This window comes from Aedes albopictus, chromosome 1 (genome assembly GCF_035046485.1).
Source record: "Aedes albopictus strain Foshan chromosome 1, AalbF5, whole genome shotgun sequence".
In the NCBI taxonomy this organism is placed as follows: domain Eukaryota; kingdom Metazoa; phylum Arthropoda; class Insecta; order Diptera; family Culicidae; genus Aedes; species Aedes albopictus.
In genome coordinates, this window is record NC_085136.1 from 283087677 (window position 1) to 283111059 (window position 23383).

At 42.4% G+C, this 23383-nt stretch overlaps 3 protein-coding genes across 7 annotated transcripts in view; all 3 read right to left on the reverse strand.

Moving 5' to 3' along the window:
* LOC134291907 (uncharacterized) overlaps positions 1-14281 on the reverse strand; it is a 93180-nt gene extending 78899 nt beyond the window's left edge. The window contains exon 1 of the mRNA XM_062860313.1: positions 13481-14281. Within this exon, the coding sequence (XP_062716297.1) occupies positions 13481-14281 (801 nt within the window). The remainder of the gene's footprint in view (positions 1-13480) is intronic.
* The window catches only part of LOC109622669 (pyrokinin-1 receptor-like), a 339959-nt gene that overhangs the window by 269974 nt on the left and 46602 nt on the right, over positions 1-23383 (reverse strand). The window lies entirely within an intron of this gene.
* LOC134285671 (uncharacterized) lies at positions 14484-20124 on the reverse strand. Of its 5 annotated transcripts, none has more exons than XM_062846913.1 (3): positions 19832-20124; positions 19688-19775; positions 14484-19628 (listed from the first exon to the last, which is right to left on the reverse strand). In XM_062846913.1, the coding sequence occupies exon 3, from the start codon at positions 19384-19386 to the stop codon at positions 14500-14502; it is 4887 nt and encodes a 1628-aa protein (XP_062702897.1). In that variant the 5' UTR covers positions 19387-19628; positions 19688-19775; positions 19832-20124; the 3' UTR covers positions 14484-14499. The 5 variants fall into 5 exon arrangements, with proteins under 5 accessions (XP_062702897.1, XP_062702899.1, XP_062702898.1 ...); XM_062846915.1 differs by having other exon boundaries at positions 14484-19494; positions 19556-19625; positions 19688-20124; XM_062846914.1 differs by having other exon boundaries at positions 14484-19494; positions 19556-19628; positions 19688-20124.

Consider the following 23383-nt stretch of genomic DNA (forward strand, 5'->3'; position numbering starts at 1 on the left):
AATGGCATCACTGAACGGAAGTGTCTCTTTGAAGCTTTTTCGTTCCGGTTAACGCCGATACGAGTGGAAGAAATTTACTTCGACTGCGATCCAAACGCTTGATTGTGATCCTTGTAGCAGTGTTGGGCATACCAGCCTTATTAGTTTCTGATATCTGATCCGACTACGCAGGGATGCGCCTGGCGCAGGAATTTCTCATGACATTCGAAATTACAATCGTTGCCTTGGATCTTTGAATCGTTCCATTTGCACAATTAATCATAGTATATTCAAATTGAAGCTTGATTTTTTTTCATTAACAAAAATAACGAGGATGCCGATCATTCTCGGAAAAATATCTTTGCCAGATAATTGCTCAGCAACAAGCTTCAGTGAAAATCGCCGATGACCAGAGCCAGGAATGCCGGCGAAAATAATCTAAATTGAATTGTTGACTTCTACGGACGTCGTTCATTGCGATAATGGATGGCCTATTGAATATGCCACCAGTACCTAGCATCAAGCAATGAAATCCAACTGCCTGGCAGCGATATTCGTTTGAAGAGGTTTTTGTTTGTGGAGCTTAGTTTTCTGAAGTGGAATACCTCAAAGCAGTCTTGTGCATTATCACCATCATAACACAAAAAAGCCGCAACATCAACATTGCCCTTCTTCCTCCATCAACGCTACAGCCGACCGTCTCTATGTTGCTATCGAACACATTCGAGACGAACGCATTGATACGGTGGCTGCCGCCGCCACGCTCTTTCTCTGCAAATCTCTTGAGTAGTCGAACGCTTCTTAACCGTCGTTCCGACGCAGAGCTATGTCACTCACTGCCGGGTGACTCTCGTCTGAAAATGCCAGGATGAGGGTCAATTTGTTAAGTAGTATTGCATGGCGCAGCAAACACAAACATAGCACGCCCTATAAATAGAATGCAAAGCGTAGAACAAAAACTCGCTTCGGTGTTTCATCGTGTGGTTCGAAAACAAGAGACGATCGCTGCTGTTGGATGTGGTTGACTCTGCATTGAACGAGGGTTGGCTTGAGTGGCTTTTGCGTGAATCGATTATGTTTTGATGGACTGCGTTTGTCGTATGAAGTGATGGTTAGAGCGAGTGTCATTCGGCATTGATCATCCTGAAACTGCACAACCCTGCCTCAAAGCCCCATTGCTGTCGTTGGTTGTCAATCAAGGTAATGAATTTCCCTTTGAGAGGAGCTCTGCATTCTTGAGTTTTTTCATACATATCGAATCGAATATAAGGGATGCCATGCCATGCAAAAATGAATCGAACTCCTCCAACTTTTTTTTTAATATAAACTATACAACTTTGAATCCTTTGTTCACATTCATGCTCTAGGTTTCATTTTGCTAAAAACTTCAATTTTCTCGAAGATTTTGGTTTCAAATTCCTTTTTTGTCAGGGGGAGAACAAAAACCTTGAAATATGAGGCCGAATTCATTACAAATACTCCATACAGCCTATTTCCACACTCCATTCAGATAAACGCATAACCATTTCACACCCACATTTCAGCCAATTATCCGCAGCTCATCCATTACCTAACACCCTCCAGCTATAATAACAACCGATCGTCATCAATGGCGATAGAGAAAAAAAATCAATGCACTCAATACCGCACGTAACTTCGCCAACACCACGGGGTTATCACCACCTCAGTGCCTGTTGATTGATTTGAACCAGGTATTGCACACTTGTTTTACCATTTCACCGCCACGCCATCGCAATCGCATCGCTGGCTGGCTGGCCGATTCAAATTTCAATCCGCTGGATTCCAACCCAAAAATGGGCACCACCGGTGGTGGTGTGGAAAGTGAAAAGCAACCAATTATTCGGAAAATGGAACCACTAGCACATACAGAGAGAGATAGAGAGGAGGTCGGTGCTGCTCACCTCCTCATGCCTTTCAATTAGAAGCAGTGTGGAGCAGCGCTACTTTTCGAAAGTGCCAAATGTAATCACGGGGGATTTCCCCGAAATGATGAGCCACCCGCAATTCGGGTAATTGAAAAGTGAGAAAAGTGCCTGACTGGGTAACGATACTTTTAGATAATGGTAATGGTAATCAATTGTTGTGAGTTATAAGCGCTAACAAAATCTCGATCTTATTGACACACTATTATAATTCATCGCCTTACAAATGCTATGCAACGTTTCGAGATCAAATATCTAAAAAGTAAATGAAATTACTCGAGAAATCTCCTTTGAGGATTCTCCCAAGAGCTAATATATTTTCCCAAAATTCGTTTGCAGGTTCCTAAAAAGTTTCATTTCAAGCCTCCTTCTGGAATTGAAAAAAAATCGTCCAAAATGCCTTTGAGATTTGTCCAAGAAACGCCCAGGTATTATCTGCAGCAATTCATCTAAAGATTTGTTTCAAGAGTACCTTTAAGGATGTCTCCAAGAACTGAAATAACAGACGAAATTCCCAAATGATATCGATAGAAAATTCTCCGAGAATTAGCCCGAGATTTTCTGCTGGCGTTCCTCCAAGGATTCCTCCAGAAATTCTTTCTAAAACTCTTTAAAGGATTTCTTCATAAATCCCATAAATCACCTTCCAAATTAACCCATTAGGCGCTGTCCATAAACTACGTAGACTTTTTCTCGGCCATCTCAGACCCCCCCTCCCCCCTCGTAGACTTTTGTTCATACAAAATTTTTGAAATTTGTATGGAACGTAGACTTTGGCCAGACCCCTCCGTCCCCCCCTTAGAGTCTACGTAGTTTATGGACGGGCCCTTAAGAGTTTATTGAATATTTGTGCATGAATTCATCTGAAGTTATTCCAAGAAATCCCCCAAGGATTCCGTTAGAAATTTCTTAGACAATTCCCTCAGAAATTCTTCATTCATTCGAGAAAAAAAAATCCAAAAATGTCTTATTCCTACAGTTTTTTTTTCTTTTTTTAAGTCCTCTAACAAGTTCACTTTTAAAAGTCTATGAGAGGATTTCTGCAGAAATTTTTGCTAGGATAACTGTGAAAGTTTTCTGTGAGGGTTCCTTCAAGGATGCCTCCAGAAGACTCTCCATAAATTCTTGCAAGGATTTCTCTAAAACTTTCTCCGAGGGCAAAAATTTAAATATTTCTTCGAGGATTCTCTCGGTAGTTCTTCTAGAAAATCTTCGAATGTTTTCTTTAGAAATTCCTGTGATGATTCTTTCTATGATTTTCCATATTTTTTCTGGTTTGTCCATTGAACATTTCTTCAAGCATTTTTGCTAGAGTTCCTTCAAAACCATCTGAGATTTTCCCTAGAAATTTTCCCAAAACATCCTTCATACATTTTACCTCGAAATCGTTAAGAAATTCTCACGAGCTCTCCACGGATTTCTACGAGAATTCCTCGTCAAACTGCTCTACGAGAAGTTCATACGGGGATCAATCCAGAAATTCCCTCCGACACTCCTCCGACAATTTCCCTGAAAACTTCTGCAAGGATTTATTTTTTTTAATTTTTTTTTTATGCTTCAACCATTCAACCTAATTTACATCTCTTTTGTCCATTAGGGCACTACGTGAGCGATTCTAATTGGCAACTGAACTCACAATTTGTACAGCTCCTAAATGTATTCTATTCTACTATATCGAACTAGTTTGCCTTTGTGCTGCTTTCAATTTTCTACTCTGTCCTTTGAAGAATTATGTGCACGATGGTTTTTTTTAAATTCTTTACCTAACTAAACCTCAGAAGAGCGTCAGGTGTGAACCACTATCGGGGAAAAAGCAACTGACGAAAAGTTGCAAGTTCCGGGACTGGAATCGAACCCATGACCATCCGCTTATGAAGCGAACGTGTGACCACTGCGTTACGAGCCCCGGCCCTCTGTAAAGGTTCCTAATAAAAATTCTTCCAGTAATTTTCCTAGAATTCTTCCAAAGAACCATCGAGCAGTTTCTGCGAAGATTCCTGTAGATATTTTTTTCTTAGTTCTCTTAGAATTCCCTCAAGAATTTTCCTGAAATTTATAGGTTAACTTCACCAGAAACTCTTGTGAACAGCTACTTCAGAAATTCTTCCAAGGATTTTTCCAGAATATTATTCTAAGGTTTATCCTAAAATTTCTAATGGGTTATCTTTATAATTTTCCCTGAGGTTCACTCAAAGTATTTTCCTAGGGTTCTTCAGATCCCTCTCTAGGAACTCCTCAGAGGATTTATCCAGTAATTTCTCCTGGTAATTCCTTCATAAGTTTCTCTGCCTGTTTCATCGAGGAGTTTTTCAGCAATACATCTGAGGATTTTTCCAAGACAACTTCCAAAGATGCCATTACGAATGCCTTCAAATAATCTACTAATGACATTTATGAAATCTCCGTCTGTAATCGCTCTTCAAATAACGCTAGTTTACAAAATAAAACGAAAGTCGTGAACTTCTGTCAACGACCAAAATTTTTGATGCATATTTTAGCGCTGATTTCGAAACCGTGCTTTTAAAAAATTAAAGTAGAACCGTTTTTGAGTTTTAGCTCAATATCGAGTTTTACAACTTTTTTAAAATATGGAATTCAATAAAATTCAAATATATTGCGTTTTGAACAACCAATTTTAAATCTTTTTCCATAAATTAAAAGCTGAATATAATACCATTCGATCATCTAAATGCAGGTTTTGCATCAGATTGATGAAAATCAAGATATTGGTGAGTTTTGGGGACAATCTCCTTAAATTTTAGCAAAATTTCAAAAAAAATATGAAGAATTGTATTTTTTTCTATAAGAAAAAAACAATTTAAAAATTCTTTTTCAACGTTTATTTGACATATCATATGTGGTTGAGTTACAGCAAAAAATTCAGCTCGATCGGAGCATTGATTACGGAGAATGATATGTGTGAAGTGAGCGACTTTGCTTAAAAATAGAACAAAAATCGATTTCAAATCATCAACCTTGTATGGAAAGTCGAAAAAAATTTCCGCTCTACTGTAATTTTTTCCTTCGCGTTTTCGAACTCAGGGCATGATTCTACACCAAAAATGATCATCAGCTTAACGAGTTCAAAAATGCTGTAAACTAGTGTAATAAAACATAGTAATATCGTAAATCATTTTAAATGGTGGCTCCCATGGAGGAATCTTAGAATTCACGAAGGAACGCCCATAGAACATTTGGGTAGCATTCCTTCAGAAATCTAAGCATCTAGGACTATTGCAAAATTTGAAAATAATATTAGAAATTTTCGAAAAATATTAAAATTCTCGACGAACGTTTCAAAAAACGTGCACGATAAATTTTATGTATTTCATGGATGGATCCTAAAGAGGATGTTTATACCGCAACGAGGCAGATGTGCTTCGTGGTTTATAAAGGCACGACAGCAGATCCACACGTCGTTATCACCAATTTGGATACCAATAGACTGTGCCTCACTCTTGTGTTTCATTTTGTACAGAAAATCTAAACTTGTTCTTATGTACTCAAAATTTTTCAGATATTTCGACAAAAACAAAAACTGAAATCATCAATATAACTTTGAAATATGTATCACATCTTAGAATTACACATCAAAATCACAGTGAGTTATGACACTAAAAAGGTTCTATTTGTGGTATTATTTTGATATTCTCGTCCAGCTGAGGGATTGTTATTGCCTTGCTTTTCCTGGAATTGGCCTCAGTATCAGTTTCATACTTAGCAAGAACTTGTAACTCAATTGAACAATTTGTCAGAATGTACCTAACTTAGTCGAAGAGTCTAAATTTTTCCCATTTTTGAAGTGACAAGTTCGATTCCACCAGAATAATCCCCTAGCTAAGCGCAAATATTTACTGAAAAACTGACATTACCGATTGTCCCCCTTTTTGATTTAATCCTACTTTAAGCTGGTCATTACTCATTATTGACTGCAATGTAACCGTAATACCTATTTAGAAATTATTCCACCTACATTATTGCCAAACACTTAACATAAAAAGACCATTAGGAGCAAACCTTTCCAAAGATTTTTACTCGGTTAGAGAACCCAATCGAAACATAACTTGCGAGAGAGTGAACATTTGAAGTTTTAAAAGGTAAAAAAAACATTCCATAATGTGCAATTACGTTGAGTTGATTTTTTATTCTGACTCTTGCAGTTTTTCTCCACGACGGACAGTTCAGAAAGGTTCATATCCCCTTCCCCTTTCAATATTAGGGTGGCTTAAATTTCTACAAAAAAATGCTTTTTTTTATTTCAAAAACAACTCAACTAATGAGAACTCTTACGCAGCATAATCAAATGTTGATGTACTGTAAAATTTAAACTTTCACAGGTTTCATCTTGTATTGTTTTCCGGGATCCTCCCATGGATGCTACTAGGTGTTCTTTAAAAATGTCTTCCGTATTTTTATAAGGATTTTTTTCATATCGATTGCTCTCGAGATTTTTGAGGGATTTCTTTGGGTGTTTTTCCCGACGTTCCTTCAACGATTTCCCTAGGGAGGCCTTTCGGGATTTTTTACGGGATTCTTCCCTTGGTTGTTCCCAGATGTCCTCTTCAGATTTCTCCTGCGATTGCTTCAAAGATTCGTCTAGATTTATTTTCAGGAATTCCTTTGGGAATTTCTCCACTATTGATTCCTTCCGGAATTCCTTCAGACTGCATCAGTGACTCCTCCAGGATTGCTTTTGGGATTTCTCCCGGGACTCTTTCCGATAGTTTTCCAAGTATTCCTCCCGAGAAGAGTTCAGGAACTCTTCTTGGATATATACAGGGACTCCTTCACAGATTTCTCCCGAGACTTTTTCAAAAATTTCTCATATGATTCCTTTGCAGATTTCTTCCGGGATTTCTTTAGAAATTTCTCCGTCAAGGATTCATCTTTGGACTCAGCCAGGGGTTCCTTTATAGGCTTCTTCACAAATTTTACCAAGGATTTCTTATCATTAGCATTTAGCAAGTCGCACAAATTCGTAGGTAGTACAGTCTCAGACCGCTGTTTTGAGAACTGCTACCTTCCCGTCCGTTAGAAAAGCACAAAGATTTGGAGCAAATCATTAATTCTTATACAAAACTGACGCAATTCTCCAACGATCGAAAACTGTTCTGGTTACGTTTTTGCACAACTGAGGGATGGGATCGGATGATTAGTTTTACGCCTAAAAAAGGTATGTAGAAACCTCTATGTTCTCTCAGGCCTAGGTGTCCCGACAATTTGGGTGTTGTTAGTGGAATGGTTAAGGCCAAAGGATACGTTTGGTCAACGTTGAGGCACCACAACGATGTGTACAGGAACAGACTCACCAAATTATACGAATTCCAGAACTCCCAAGACGAAATGGTTGACTTTCATTTAAGTGTCCCGGACATTCAGCAGCAATATCATCACAAACTACACGAGAATCAAGTGAAAATGAAGACGAACTCCAGCACCCCGATGGGAATACAACAAACTTTCATAACAATCGCGAATTATACGGAGATCAAGTTACAAGCACTTTCTGCTCAGAATTGTCAGGAGTTCATGGCTATGAATGCTTTTGACAATTCATCTGACAGACAATCAGTTTGATGAAAAGAAATATTTCACACCTTGCCATGAAACATTTCAGCGTAGCTATATTAATCCATGTTAATCGGACATCTTTCCTTGACATTAGCAAGATCTTCGGTATTGTCTATATCCCAATGTCATTTACGTTATGTGTTTGTTTTCAAAACTTATTAGACATTCCGCGGAATTCCGTTTAATATCGTCAACATCTATTTTTAGAAGGCGGAATTTTTAGAATTTGACTAAACGAAACGAATTTTAATACCATAAATTTTGTCTAGTTGAATTCCGTAGAATTACGTGGGATTTCGTTTCGAGGTGTGTTTGGCGAAATCATTTGGTATAACACATGCACATACCCTTAGCTAATTCTACACTCTATGAGAATACGCAAAAAGATATGAGCGTTCCAGAGGGTTTTAGAGGCATTCCAGGGGTTTCAGGGGATACCAGAGCGTTGCAGGTTTTTTTTTTAGTTTTTATTAACGTGTATTTTAACTTAAATGCTAATTCTACACTCAGGCGTTGCAGGTGGTTTCAGGTAGTTTCAGGAAGTTTCAGTGAAGTTCCAGAGGTTTGAAAGAGGGGCGATTCGGGAGATTTCAGCGGCGATGCAAGACATTTTAAGGGATTTCGCGAGCGTTCTAGGGGATTTCAGTAACGTTTCAGAGGCTTTAGGGGTGTTCCAAGTGGTTTTGAGAGCATTTTCAAGGATTTCAGGGGGGTTCCAAAAGATATCAACGGCGTTCCATGGTCTTCATGGGTATTCCAGAGGATCAAGGGACGTTTCAATGGGTTTCAAATGGGTTCCAGGGAGTTTCTTGGGTTTCCGGGAAATTTCAGGGCATTCAAGAGGCTTCAGGGATGTTCCATGGGGTTTCAGTGGCTTTCCAGGAGATTTCAGTGGCACTTTAAGGGTTAAGGCGTGTTACAGGAAATTTCAAGGGTGTCCCTGGGGGTTTCAGTAGCGTTCCAGAATGTTTCAAGGAGTTAGTGGCGTTTCAGGGGCGTTTAAGGGGTTTAATGGGTGTTCCAGGAGATTTCAAAGCATTACGTCGGGTGTTCCTAGGATTTCAGGGAATTTAAAAAGGGACGAGGATATACCAAAGCGTTTTGAGCGCTTTTAAAAAAAGTTCCAGGGACGTCTAACGAAATTCCGGGAGCTTCCGGAGGCGTTTCAGGGGAGAGGTGTTTTAGGGGTCTCAGTAGGTTGCAGGAACGTTCCAAAGAATTTCAGGGGGTTCCAGAGGCGTCCTATCTCTTAAACGCATTTCCGTTGGGAACTACCCAACTAACAATCGCCAGCCGCAAACAAGCATGCATGCTGAATTGTTGCTTTATAATAGTAATTATAGCTGAACTAAAATTATGCTGTACACATTACTGTACAAATGCTATTTCAAATGAAAAAGTAGCCAATGTTCAACTTTTCGTATTGGTATTGACAATGATAATTTAAAACACTTTTCAAGCGTCTAATAAGATTTTTATTCGACTCGCAGTAATTCCTTTACAACATAGTTTAACAAGACTTTTTCCTGCTTCTTGTTAAGTTCATGTACAAATTAAGACACGTATCTGTATAATGGGTTTTGCACAAGTCACATAAGCGCTTTCGTTTCATCATACTTCGACTCAGAAAAAACACGTGTTTTTTTACTGAACAACAGCTGAAGTAATCTGTTGTTCAGTCGTTAACCGTAATGTTGTACTAATTCACCACTGCTGAATAGGAGTCGAAGTCTGATCGTTATTAAACCACAGGAAGTTTATGTTTTGATTTGAGCGCTGCAATTCATCATATCTAGGATGGCGTAGATAGAAAGGCATGCGACTGGCAATCGACGGGTCTCGAGTTCGAATCTGGATTTAGGTAAATTTATATGTAGTTATTATTTCACAATATTTGTTCACAGCATTAAGTTCCAATCATAAACTCTCGTGAAAATTGAAAAATTTTGCATTTTATTTATTTTTAATCATTTTTGCTATGCTGAATAACAGCTTTACTATATAGTGGTAAAATAATTTAACAACAAACAGTTCAGTTGGTACACAACACTATGCTTTATAGTTTCTCCAAATTTGTGTGAACAAAACCCGAACAAAGGTTGTGCCTGAAAATTATCCAAATGTTATTCAGCATCATGCTGAATCAATTCGTCGTAAAAGTGCTTGTAAAATGAGTGATTGTTAGTTGGGTATCCATAAATTTCCTGAAAAGCCTTGATCCTCTGAAATATACCTTAAACTCCCATTGGAGAATTACCCTAATTCCAATTTTACAACTTTACGCACCCTAGTCTTCATTTGAAACTGGGTCTCTGTTTGTTTGGGACATAATTAATAATTCGATCACGATTGGGAAGGTGCACACCCGAAGAATTTTTATTGAGAAAAGCCAACCCAACAATGTCAACCGAAAGCAGTTGGTGTAATTCATACTTCAAGAATGAACTTTTCAGCAAAGCAACATTATGCTGTAGGTGTCCGAGTTGGAATACCTGAAACGGCCCAGAAGATTTCCTGGTCACAGCGTATCCTTGCGGATGCCGTAATGATATTTAAAACAAATTTGGCATATATTGCCCTCAGTAGCTTAAAAATAGACTCTGTCCCAGTTGGGAAATAAGAAGAAATTCCAAATCTACGAAGAGGTTGTGTTGCTGTTCCACTTCCTGAATTTATTCTAATCGACAGAATGAACCCCCTACCCCCCATTACTGCGGAAAGGAGTTTATTTACTGACTGAATATTGATTAACTTTTTCTAGCCGCGGTAGGAATTATTCCTGGAGATGATTCTCGCACGAGGGTTTAAGTCACGGTAAACTCAGAGATAATATAACCTGATTGAGCTCGCTCAGCGTAAACGGGAAACTGGTGGAATGCGGTGATGTCGCCAGGCATTGGATAAATTATTATAATATGCTTAGTCTTGTGGAATGTATAATCGTCTGCCTTGAGATTTTACGAGATTATTTTGATACAACTACTGTCCAAATAACATTTGTAAGTCAAATTAATTCAATGAAGGTTGTAGAATTATCACAAACTATAATTAAGTCATTTAGGTTTTATGATGGCTCTTTCGTCCACCCCAAATCAGTCAATTTAAGGGTGATCATCCTTGGGAAGCCCTTGGAGCGCTTTTTCTGGAGGACTTCGTGAAATGAGAATATAACTTATTGCAAGAGACAGTTTTTCAAGACTATTAAGCTTTGAAGAGGTTCTAAAAGCCGTGATAAAACCCCTACTTTTTTGTTCTAGTTTTTAATGGTTCTAATGACCTCTAGGAGCCCATTTGTTCCAACAAATTGTTTGGGCTGGAAGTGCTCCCTAAAATCTAAGCCAGCAAGCAGTCTTTGGTCCAAATAGTACGACATGCCAAAACAAAGAAGAATCCCAATACCTTATCCACCCCATTCCACCGCAAATCGTGGAAACAAAGCGATTCTAACTTTTCATCCCATGGAATGAATTTGTTAGAGCCACAGCAGTCATCGCGCGCGCAACAGATTAAGTTGGTCTGTTCGCTGAGGGCTCACCACTTGAGCGTTTCCGCAGACCGCCGGCCGTCCGCAGAAAAGTGTCGAATCATTTTTTGATCGATGTCTCGCTTGGGGGAAGAAGACGACGTCGGTCGTGTCGGCCGTAAGTAGTCCGCGATGGTGGTGGTGCATGAAATTAGATTTTCACGTCCGACTATTGTGGCTAGCGAGTTCAGTCAGCAGAGAGCTTGAGCTAAATCATAAATTCTTGGCCAGCCATTGCTGCTCGGTTGGAAGATTTAATGGTGGTTATTCAAATTAATTGCTTGAAATAGAGCTTGCCTTGGGACGAATTGAGTTTCAGCATTGATTCAGATATCTGAAAAGCATTTATTAGGAGACTGTCGGTTTAATGAGGATTAGGTCTCATCAATTAGCTTGATTATAGTTATTAGGCGATACGTGAATGAACGAAGTGTAGATGAGTATGTATTGAGGTTTTTTTTCAGGAAAAATAATTCGAGGCAAAATAATTGTAGTTTGTGCATTCGTTAAATTAGACTACCATTGCACCAGTAACAAAGTAAGTATTTGCCTTCATTTATCCCTAATTCGTGAACTATATAATATGAGAGCTTTACCAATAAAATAATCCATTTAATCACTTCCACGTTGCACCCATAAATCACCACCTATGGCAAACTTCAAACCAGCTTAAGATTGTCAGCTTTTACGTCGCTAATAGGATTTGCAATTGCCGGTCACCCTCTTTTCTCTCTCCCGTTCATTTTGCTTGCACCCCGCTGCTAATAATCAGCTTTCTGCTTTGAAGAAGCAACTAGTAAATTCAATTGAAACTTATTTCCTCTCGCCGTTCGCTCCGGACGAATGCCATTGCCGGAAGGATGCTGTTATCCTTCTTGGAAGCGCGATGGAGGCGCGTCCTTGAAACAGAGGAATTTATTACACTATGGTTTCATCACTCTGAAGCGGGATTTTGGAATGATTTTCCGCACTGCATAATTGCCAAACTTGGCACCCTAATTAGGTTAGGTTTTCATACAAAATATGTTATAAATTTTTTTCGACAAACCATGTGTAATGGTTTTTTTGCTTCTTATTTTCGAAGAAGTCTTATACTTTTGAAGTCGTACGCAATTTGGTTGATACATAGGGTTAAAAATACCATGGGCACTGGGCAGTAACATTTAGATGACCAATAAGTCTCCCAGAAGGTTTGAGAACCGTCTTAAAACTTAATATCTTTTATTTTGGTTTCATGATGGGTCTAGGAACCTATTCAAATCTATTTGACTTAAAAGAAATATTATGTTTACCTAATATTTTGTACCGAAGAAATTTTGTTCATTTCCTGTGATGGTTTACCTGCAAATAAAGAAAAACAAATGTTAAAAACATGCATTTTCCATTAATTTAGCCAGAATTTCCGCATATTCGTATAAAACTTAAATGTTTGATCATTTTTGCCAAACTTGATTAAAAAATCACAAACTTACTAAATTCCCTTGTAAATTCCCAAATAGTTAAAAAAAAATGCTGATTTTAAAATCATGCTCCAAAATGAATTGGAACTTCTTTTTAGTTATATTTTTCAGTTTTGGAGATAAACCAGCCTCGGGCTGAAAATGTCCCTAACAAAGCTAATAATAATATTGTTGAAAGAAAAGCTGCGATCGTCGCCTGAATTAACCGAATTCATGAAAACTTTATTCCGCGAGAGAGTTATAAATTCCTATATTAATACATTAGATTAGTTTTCTGGGCAATCGATATCAAATGTATCATCAACTTACATTTAGTAATTCGCTAACCATCAACATACAGATCCGAGTCAATTTCGAGCATTCCTGCCGTCCATGCGAACTGCTGTTACATAATTATTTTATAGTGAACGATTCAGAATGAGTTAAGTTTGCGTTCCTTACCTTTGTTCACGAAAAATACGGACAGGTCCAAAAGACAGACTGCTAAATATTCTCACTTATTCCTATAGGTATTTGAGGTAGTTCAGGGCTAAACAAAAGTTCGCGATTAGCATTAAACTACGTAATGTGTGTGCATAATCTTACCTAATGAATTATTGAGTTTAACAAACTAAATAGCGCTGATTTCAACGGGCACTTATATGTAAAAAAAGTAATTTCATAAACAGGCTAAACTACTAAACAATATTTTCTGCTATACGATTCAGTTCAGCTAATTTCTGTTTCGTTGCCTCTGTCTGCATATTTTTGCCAATCATCATACATGACAAGTTGAGCAGCAGAAACGACGGATGGTGTCAGTTGAGTGGTAGCATCTAGGTAGCACTCGTGGTAGTAGCCCTACGAGGGGCTCGCTGATCGACGGGCGCGCTTACAGTCCCCCCGGAATGCGCAGAAGTTTCCCCTGGGGCGCATTGGTCCTTAACGCCTACGTCGAGCACTGCTAACTTCACAGTGGGGCGCTCGTAGATGCCTTGACTAGTCTGCACTGTAGCGCTTCTTACTTGGCCGTCCGAACTTGGTCTGGTCGCGATGACCCGTCCTAGTGGCCAACTGTTACGAGGAGCCTTCGGGTCTACAATGACTACGACATCGTTGACTTGAATTGGTTCTTCCTTGGTGAACCACTTAGCGCGGCGTGTGATCACGGGCAAGTAGTCTCTCAACCACATCCTCCAGAACTCGTTGGCCATAATCTGCGACTGTTTGAAGCTGTTGCGAAGCAGTGACGGGCTATCACTGTATGGCACCCATGGTTTCAGTCCGTTTGACGTTCCCAAAAGAAAGTGGTTGGGTGTCAGCACTGGCGATTCATCGTCTTCTATTGGGATCTCGGTCAGTGGTCTTGAATTGACTACGCTCTCGATTTCAATTAGGGTGCTGTTCAGCACCTCGTCTGTAGGCAGTCTTCTCCACTGCAGTTTGCGTAGGTTGGACTTCACGCTCCGTATGAGGCGTTCCCACGCCCCGCCCATGTGCGGAGAGGCTGGTGGTATGAAGCTCCACTCGGTGTTGGGCGTGGTGAACTCTTCCATGAGCCGTTCCTGGTCGATGTTCTGCATGATATCTTTCAGTTCTTTGCTTGCACCTTGAAAATTGGTGCCGCGATCGCTGAAGATAATAGCGGGAGTTCCTCGTCTGGCCATGATGTTACGTAGCGCCAAGATGCAAGAATCGGTTGTCAGTGTGTGGGCTAGTTCCAGATGGATTGCGCGTATTGTAAGGCAAGTTGCCAGGACTCCCCAGCGCTTTTCGGTACGACGTCCAACAGTGACGAGCATGGGACCGAAGTAGTCCACCCCCATGAAAGTGAAAGGTCGTGCGAAAGCGGCTAGACGTTGCTGAGGCAAGTCACTCATGAAAGGAGGGTGCGGAGTTGCGTGGTAGTTTTTGCATTCTTGGCATTCCTTTCGAACGGTTTTGTATGCTGCCTTCAGTCTTGAAATCCGGTAGCGCTGACGTACTTCATTGATAGTAGTTTGGTGGTTCTGATGGTTGAACCGCTTGTGGAAGTCGAGGAGGATCAGCTTGGTGATTGAGTGGTCGCGAGGAAGAAAAATTGGTTGAACTGCATCTCGGGGGATGACCGAACAGGCTTGCGTTCTTCCTTGGACCCTAATAACCTTAACTTCATCCAGAAAGACGCACTGACGAAAGAGAGGGCTACTTCTTGGCAAATGCTTGTCCGGATTTTCCGAGTTCCTGTTCTTCGAAAGGATTGTAATTCATCGGCAAAGGCAGCTAGCTGTGCCACGCGGTACAGGTAGTTTTCTGCATCTCTCAGCTCTTGGCTATTCAGCGGTCCGCTGTTGCGATCTGCCTTTTGAACGGTAAGCCTCAAGTTTCGAACGTAGCGGAGTACATAGGCAGTGCAACGAAGCATTTTTTGCCAATCAGAGAATCGACTAATGTCGACTGCGCATTCGTCTACTTTTGTATGGTGAAGCAGATGTGGACGTAGCTCTTCAGTTGTGCTTCCAATGTGATGTTTTGAGGAGGGCCAATGCTCAGCTGATTTCCATAAGAACTCCGGACCTCGGAACCAGCGGCTCGATGAAGACAAATCCGAATTATGACGCCACTTTGTTCCCTCATCTGCCACGTTTTGCTTGGTTGGAATCCAATTCCACTCGCGTATATCCGAAACTTCTAGAACCTCGCTAACTCGAAAGGCAACGAACTGACTGTAACGACGGTGATCAGAATTTAGCCAACAAAGCACGTCCTTAGAATCCGTCCAGAAGAATCTATGTTTTACAGCGAACGATAGCGTGCTGCAGACGGTTTGCGCCAAGCGAACTCCAATAACGGCAGCCTGAAGTTCAGATCGAGGGATGGACAAAAACTTCAGTGGTGAAACTCTTGTCTTAGACCCCAATAGCGCACACTCGACGATTGGTCCCTCTTGAAATCTCAAGTACGCTACCGCTGCGAAGCCGGCTTCGCTTGCGTCTACAAACGTGTGCAGCTGAACTTCGTTGTCTTCGGATATAGATGTTAGGGAACGGTAGCAACGAGGAATTTGAAGTTCTGCTATTTTAGGCAAAGCTGCGCACCAGGTTGACCACTTTTCGAAATGTTGATCGTTGATCACGTCGTCCCAGCCGATTGAAGATCGCCATATTTCCTGAAGTAGCGTCTTCAGCACCATTAGGAAATGGCCAATAAAGCCTAGCGGGTCGAAAACCATCATCAAAATTCGCAGGACTTCCCGTTTTGTAGGACGGCGGCCCCCTGACAGCAAGACTTCGTCTATGCGGTTTGAAATTTTGAACGTGAAGTGGTCTGTAGACGTGTTCCACCACATGCCGAGAATTTTCTCAACACAGCCATCCTCACCGAAACTTTTCTCAGCCGTAGAAGGTTCGCCTAATTGCGCCAATACTGTAGAAGAGTTGGATGCCCAATTGCGGATTTCGAAGCCGGCCGAAGCATGGATTTCCCTCACGTCTCGTGTCAGCTGAACTGCTTCTTCCTCCTGCTCTACGCTTAGAAGCATATCGTCGACGTAGTGTCGCTTCACAATAGCCTCAACGGCGGCCGGATATTCTTGCTGAAACTTGCTTGCGTGCACATTCTTGACATACTGCGCCGTACTTGGTGAGCAACAGGCTCCGAAGGTCATCACTTGAACGATGTACGTACTAGGCTCGACGTCAGTTATATGTTCCTTCCAGAAGAAGCGCTGGCAGTGCTGGTCATCATTCCGCATCTGGATCTGGTGGTACATTTCACGGATGTCACCACAAACGGCGATTTTGTACTCTCTGAACTGCATTAGTACTGACAGCAGCGAAGTCAACAGGTCTGGGCCCTTCAGCAAGACGGTGTTCAGAGATACTCCATGGACAGTTGCAGCTGCGTCCCAAACGAGCCTAGTCTTGCCGGGTTTGTTTGGGTTCACTACCGGAAATATTGGTAGATACCACACGCGGGGATATCCTGCTTGAACCTCTTCGTCGGACAGCTTTCGGATATATCCCTTCGATACATGTTCTTCGATTTTCGCTCTGACTACGTTCGCTAACTGCGGGTCGTTCTTCATCCTCCGATCCAGACATTCCCATCTCTTCAGTGCCATTGGTTTGCTGTCTGGAAGTCGAACGGTATCGTACTTCCAGAGTAGTCCTGATTCGTACCGCCCATCTCGTTGTTTGGTGTGCGATTCCAAGAGCATCTGTGCCCGTTGGTCGTTTCGCGATTGCAACAGCTTATCTGGTTTCACAATGCCGATACTATCGAGCAAAAAATAGTTTTTTACGGTTTGGTGCAGGTCTTCGTCCGAGTATTGGTTGCACTCGCATACCTGAAGAGAGTGATAGTTAACGGAACTCGCGGTTGTACACTCAGGGGCACAGCTTCCGTAGATAGTACAGCCAAGTCGTGTTTTGGCGGCTATAGGCTCTTGCGGTCGGCCTTCTCGACTCTTTAGCGGGTGGCCAAGATTGAGATTATCCAGGCCTATGAGAACTCGTGGGCAGGCATTCTCATATGACTCAATCGGTAGTCCTGCGAGGTGCCGGAACGTTTCTTGGAGATCACCGTACAATAGCGTCTGAGGTCGAATCTGAAGGCTTTTGACGGTTTGTACTGAAGACAGCTGATACTTCCTCGATTGATCATTACTGCTAGATATCTGCAAACTGACTCTCTGAGAAGAATTCTCCAAGCGTTGCGAACCTCCTGTCCACTTTAGGCACAGCGATGTCTTTGGCCCTTCTATGCCGAGCTCGTTGGCCAGACTCTGTTCCATTATGGAGAGTTCGGACCCATCGTCGATGAACGCGTACGTTCGTACGGTTTTCGAAGGCCCGTAGAGGAGGACTGGAAGAATTCGGAAAAGTAGTTTTGATTGGCTTTGGTGAATATTACAGCTCTGTTGTGTTGTCTCTGCAGGCACGATTGCGTTAGTCGCTGTTCCGTTGGATTGCTGTCTATCGACGGTATGGAGAAGCGGGTGGTGTAGATAAGTGCAGCCGTTTGTTCCGCACGCCTTTTGTTGTCGGCACGAACCGTTGTGCCTTCGCAGGCACTTTCGACACAGTTTACATTCGCGAACAGCGGCCCATTTTGAGTCGCAGCTGAATTCGGCAAACTGTTTACACTTTGCGACATTCGGGCAACCGCCTTTACAGATTGGACATTCTTTGTCCATTTCGTCGGAAGTATACTGCTTCGCCTTCGATGACGCCACGTGATTGCTATCGGAATCGCCTTCTGCGTGCACGTTCAGAAAACCATCTTTTTTGTTGGAACGAGGCTTAGAATCGCTGCTAACCGAAGCCATCACTGCGCTGGCATCCTCTGCTGTTGAATACAGCCAAGTACTGAAATCGAGTAGATTGGGAATCGGTGTGTTTCTCGAGTATTTGGCCCAGTCAAGCTTCAAAGACGATGGTAGTTTTTCTACAAGCTCGTAACGTAGCGAAGCGTTGTAAACAAAGTCATTCACTCCGCAAGCTTGGATCGTGGCGACCAGGTTTTCAACAGTGAGCGCGAAGTTAACTACCGTCTCTAGCCGATCGATGTTCGGCGATGGTAGAGCTCTGACCTTCTTCACAATTGCTTGAACGATTGCTTCCGGCCTTCCGTACAACATCTTCAGTGTTGACATCACTCCTGCGACGTTAGACGGATGGAGAAGTCGGCATCTGACTGCTTCTAACGCCCTTCCTGTAAGGCACTTCCGGAGACGCAGCATATTTTCTTCGTTTGAAAATCCACACATTTGAGTGGAACTGTTGAAAACCGAAAAGAAAAGTGGCCAGTCTTCCGGGTTTCCACCAAACTCTGGGAGATCCTTTGGGACTGCTTGTCGCGCAGCCAGCTGACTACGGTTAAGTATGCAGATCGTCTTGTCGTCGACGAGCTGCACAGGCTGAACTGTCGGACGCTGATGTTCACCGCCCATTGGAGTCGATCGTTGCCCTGGGATGAAGCGATTCGGCTGCATTACTGTTTCCGCCCTCGTATGAGAAAGTTGTGCAGGCTGCGCTGGATGATTGCTGACGATAGGAGAATTTGCGAACTGGAAGCCTCGCCCGGTCAGTGATGGTTGCTGACCTAGTTGATGAACTGAATGCTCAACGTTTTGTCTGAGGTTTCGAGCAGAATGCTCCGCAGGCCTCCGCGAGTTAATCGCCACGGGCCCATCTACCTCATCTGCTACACCGGAATCCACGTCGGCACCAAAACAATCTGTATCGGCCATCCACTGTTCGATCTTCGAAGCATTGTCGAGGATCGCTTCACTGTCACTCACCACTGTTGACGATTCACTCCCAAACTCAAGAAGAACTTCGTATTTCCTCTCCAAAAATTCCTTCTCAAGCCTTTTCTCCTCTTCGATTTTCATCAACTGCAGCTTCAGCCTCCTTCTTGCCTCACTCTGCATACTTTTCCCACTGCTCCTGGATCGCTGGGACGGATTTGGAATTTGTTGCATCTGAACCTCCGAATTTCGACCATCACCAGAGGGAGCCAACGAACGACGGAGAAGAGCGGCGCATTTGGCACAGCTCCAACTTTGATCCTCGGTTTCGTCCGTTACCTTCGCACACTCACAATGGAACCATCCTCTGCACGCATCACACTGAATCATGTTCATGTTATCTAGCCCATCACACAATTGACAACTCGACTGACGATTCGGACGCGCATCACGTGGCGGGTTACGGCGCGGAAAACTAGTCGTACTACCGGGTTTATTACTAAAACCTTTTGGGATGGTACCTGTCTCATGGCGACCAGAGATTTGCTTATCTACGTTTACCTGGGGACCGGAGCCTACCGCATTGTCTGTCGAAGGGGCGGCCGCAGACTGGGAGATAGTTGTCCCTATCGCGCCGGAGTTGATTGGCAGTCCGTTTCCGCTGCTCCTGGATCCGGCCTTGGAATGCTTCGACGACATCTCTCAATTCGGTAAATGAATTTATAAATTGTTGAAAGAAAAGCTGCGATCGTCGCCTGAATTAACCGAATTCATGAAAACTTTATTCCGCGAGAGAGTTATAAATTCCTATATTAATACATTAGATTAGTTTTCTGGGCAATCGATATCAAATGTATCATCAACTTACATTTAGTAATTCGCTAACCATCAACATACAGATCCGAGTCAATTTCGAGCATTCCTGCCGTCCATGCGAACTGCTGTTACATAATTATTTTATAGTGAACGATTCAGAATGAGTTAAGTTTGCGTTCCTTACCTTTGTTCACGAAAAATACGGACAGGTCCAAAAGACAGACTGCTAAATATTCTCACTTATTCCTATAGGTATTTGAGGTAGTTCAGGGCTAAACAAAAGTTCGCGATTAGCATTAAACTACGTAATGTGTGTGCATAATCTTACCTAATGAATTATTGAGTTTAACAAACTAAATAGCGCTGATTTCAACGGGCACTTATATGTAAAAAAAGTAATTTCATAAACAGGCTAAACTACTAAACAATATTTTCTGCTATACGATTCAGTTCAGCTAATTTCTGTTTCGTTGCCTCTGTCTGCATATTTTTGCCAATCATCATACATGACAAGTTGAGCAGCAGAAACGACGGATGGTGTCAGTTGAGTGGTAGCATCTAGGTAGCACTCGTGGTAGTAGCCCTACGAGGGGCTCGCTGATCGACGGGCGCGCTTACAAATATATTTTTCAGCATAAGCTCTCTATTGTTTTAAAGCGGTGAAGGATTGGTATTTGGCGTTTTTTTCCATTGTGATCCATTAGCTTCTGCCCAGCAACTCCTATCCCTACCTCTACTTTTCACCAGCCTGACAACGAGCAACCTTGAGGAAGATCGAGTGGAAGCTTGAGTTGTTTCTGCAAATCTGAGAATCTGTTCTCTTGGAGATGCGGTTCTCAACGGCGTCTGATCCTTAGGGGCGGTTCATCGACGTTCAACTCTTCCTCCGTTATCGTTACACCTGGAGATCAACGCAGCACACGGAATCACAAATCGACCACGTCCTAATCGACAGATGGCACTTCTTCGACATTATCGACGTCAGGACCTGCCGCAGCGCTAACATGGACTCCGACCTCTACCTGGTGACCTGAACTGCGCCTAAAACTTGCCGTTATCAGCAATGTACTGTACCGGTGACCACTATGGTACAACCTAGAGTGACTAAAACAACCGGATGTCACCTCAGCATACGCTCAGAATCTCAAGACCGCGTTGCCAGACAAGGGCGAGCTCGATGAGGCTGCTCTAGAGGACTGCTGAAGTACAGTGAAAGCAGCCATCAACGACGCAGCCGAGAGCACTATCGACGAAGAGTGCAGAACGGTTTTGGAGGAGAAGAACGCAGCGAGGGCGGTAATGCTGCAGCAAGGGACCCGACAGAACGTGCAACGTTACAAACAGAAACGGAAACAGCAGACCCGCCTCTTTCGGGAGAAAAAGAGCTGCCTGGAAGAAGTGGAGTGCGAATAAATGAAACTGCTGTGCCGTTCTTAAGAAACACTGAAGTTCTACCAGAAGCTCAACGCATCCCGCAACGGCTCCGTTTCACGAGCCAAAATATGCAGGGATATGGACGGAGGCTTCTTGACGGACGGACGTGACCCATACACAAGAAAGGCGACCATTTAGATTGTGAGAACTTCAGAGCGATAGATTTTTTGAATGCTGTTTACAGCGCCATCGGTCGTCTGTCACCTAAATCTAATGAGTTTGACGGCTGCTTGACAACGGATCAGATCATTCCTAGTCGTGCATTCGCAGAGTGAAGCTGAAACTTGCTTTTGCTCCGGTTTGCGTTAATAATTAGTTTTTTTTTACCCACATCGTTGTGTTATTTTTGCTTCGCAATTAGTGTCGCGATAAGTTGCACCTTGAGAAGAATTGTGGCTAGCAACCTAGTTCTGTGGGTGGGCTTTTCATCAGTATTTGTCCGGTGTCGAGCTTGCCAAAACAACATAATTGACAATTAATTCGGTACATCGAGCTGCCATTATCATCACCGCAGCTGATCATCAAAAAAATCAACAGAAGCCGTCGACGGATAGGTGATTTGTTTGCTGCTTCATTGCATCTCAGGTACCTACAGGTACAGGTACACAGCACCAATACCGACAAAAGTATATCCACAAAGTACTACAGCTTACAGTCTGTCCTCGAGTTTCACGGCAAATTGAATCGCAGAAGGTAATTATTTGTTTCGAATCTTTTCGCCTGCACCTCCCCGCTACCCCTCTGTTCTTAGAAGGATTCTGACCCAAGTCCGGTACACAGTGACACAAAAAACCTTTGAACACTATTTAAAGAACTGAACCAGAGACGAATTATGTTTTGCTATATTGTTTCTTGTTAATCTTTTGGTAATATTTTGTGAGCAACTTGTTAAGAAACTGAAGATACAATAATCTTCCTGCTGTTGTTGTAAAATTGAGTTTTTTTTATTTGTATCAACGAGATTTTCAACCCTTGCCTACTATATCTCGGGACCCACGCTTTACTTCCTTTCCAAATGAAGAACCCACATATTGTGAGTTTGTCGGTAGTGGGATTCGATCCCAGGTCCTCGGCGTGATAGTCAAGTGTTCTAACCATCACACCAGGTCCGCTCCACTAAATTGAGTTACAATTAAGGTGAGCCAGGGATTCTAACTAATGGAACCCAGTGATTTCGGAGGGGGTACGCCGGAATATGTGACACTTCGGACCAAAGATTCAATTGCACAGTCCAAGTATACAGAGGTCGTGGAGGGCAATGAAGCAGAAAAATTCTCTTTTCCTATTGATCCAGGGATCTCTCAAGGGCTCTTTGGCACCGTATCGAGCTCAAATGCACCACTGAGCTACTCAAACGTCAGCTAGTTCAAGCCAAATATCTGCGATACCATCAACCTCTGGCTCCTCTTCGATAGTTTACCAGCCTGTTTTTTTACGGCCCAAACTAAAGGGAAAACGTCTGAACAAGCTACAAATCGAAAAAGATCTGGCGGAATCGTTTCGAGACGTCCTTGTGATAGACTCATCAAGTTGCCGTAAATTGCGCGTCACCGTAGGTGACAGCAACCAGGCGAACAGAATTGCTTACTATGAACTCTTTTCGAGGCAGTAGAAAACTTATTTGCCCAGTCTCGAGATAGAGTGCCATGGAGTGGTTACCGACGATAGTTTGACTCATGCCGCCATCTTATCTGTAGCTGGTGGGCTTAAAAATATAATGCCGTTCTACTGGTATCAAGTACTGGAAATGTACCAAATGAATAAGGCACAACCTGATGGCTCAAAAATGTCGTGATCTTTTCCGGCTCGCCTTTACCAAGCGTTTTCGTGAACAACAAAGCCAAGGACCCCTGCAATACGGGGCGAAAATGTGTAACTTGTGGCAAAACGTCACCTCATGAGCTCAGTACATGTCCAAAGTACGCAGAGCGGAAGAAACGTGCTATAAATTATGTGAAGCAGCGGTCGAGGAGGTCATATGCAGAAATGCTTATTGCACGCGGCAACGCCAACTGCGCTTCTAATCGAGCGATTGTCTGGCGCAGCTTTCAACATAAATTCAACTGGCCTACGCTCAGAAAGAACAAATGGGTTCAGTGTTTTTGAATACTGTTTTTTTATGCAGTTTGCGTTGATGTCCTTTCAGACAAATCCCACGATTGTGGGCTTTCTCCGATTTCAAACAACTACTTGTACAATTTTTTGTCTGAGAAGCACATGTTTTTGTCCCATGGAACGAATTAGTTACATGCGTCTCCTCTAGGGCTTATGCTTAAGCCCCCTTCTCTACAATTTTAATGTCAGAGACATCGATAAAAATCTCGTGGAAAATTGCTCGCCACGATAGCTTGCGAACGATATCGTGGTTTATGACGGGTTAAAGCCAAAGGGTTCCACTGGATTTGGTGTATTTAATCAGCTGCATAGCGCCGCCCATAATCTGCAA

Excerpts from the sequence above, each read along its gene's own strand:
- LOC134285671 (XM_062846913.1), bottom strand. The coding sequence starts at position 19,386 with ATGTCGTCGAAGCATTCCAAGGCCGGATCCAGGAGCAGCGGAAACGGA.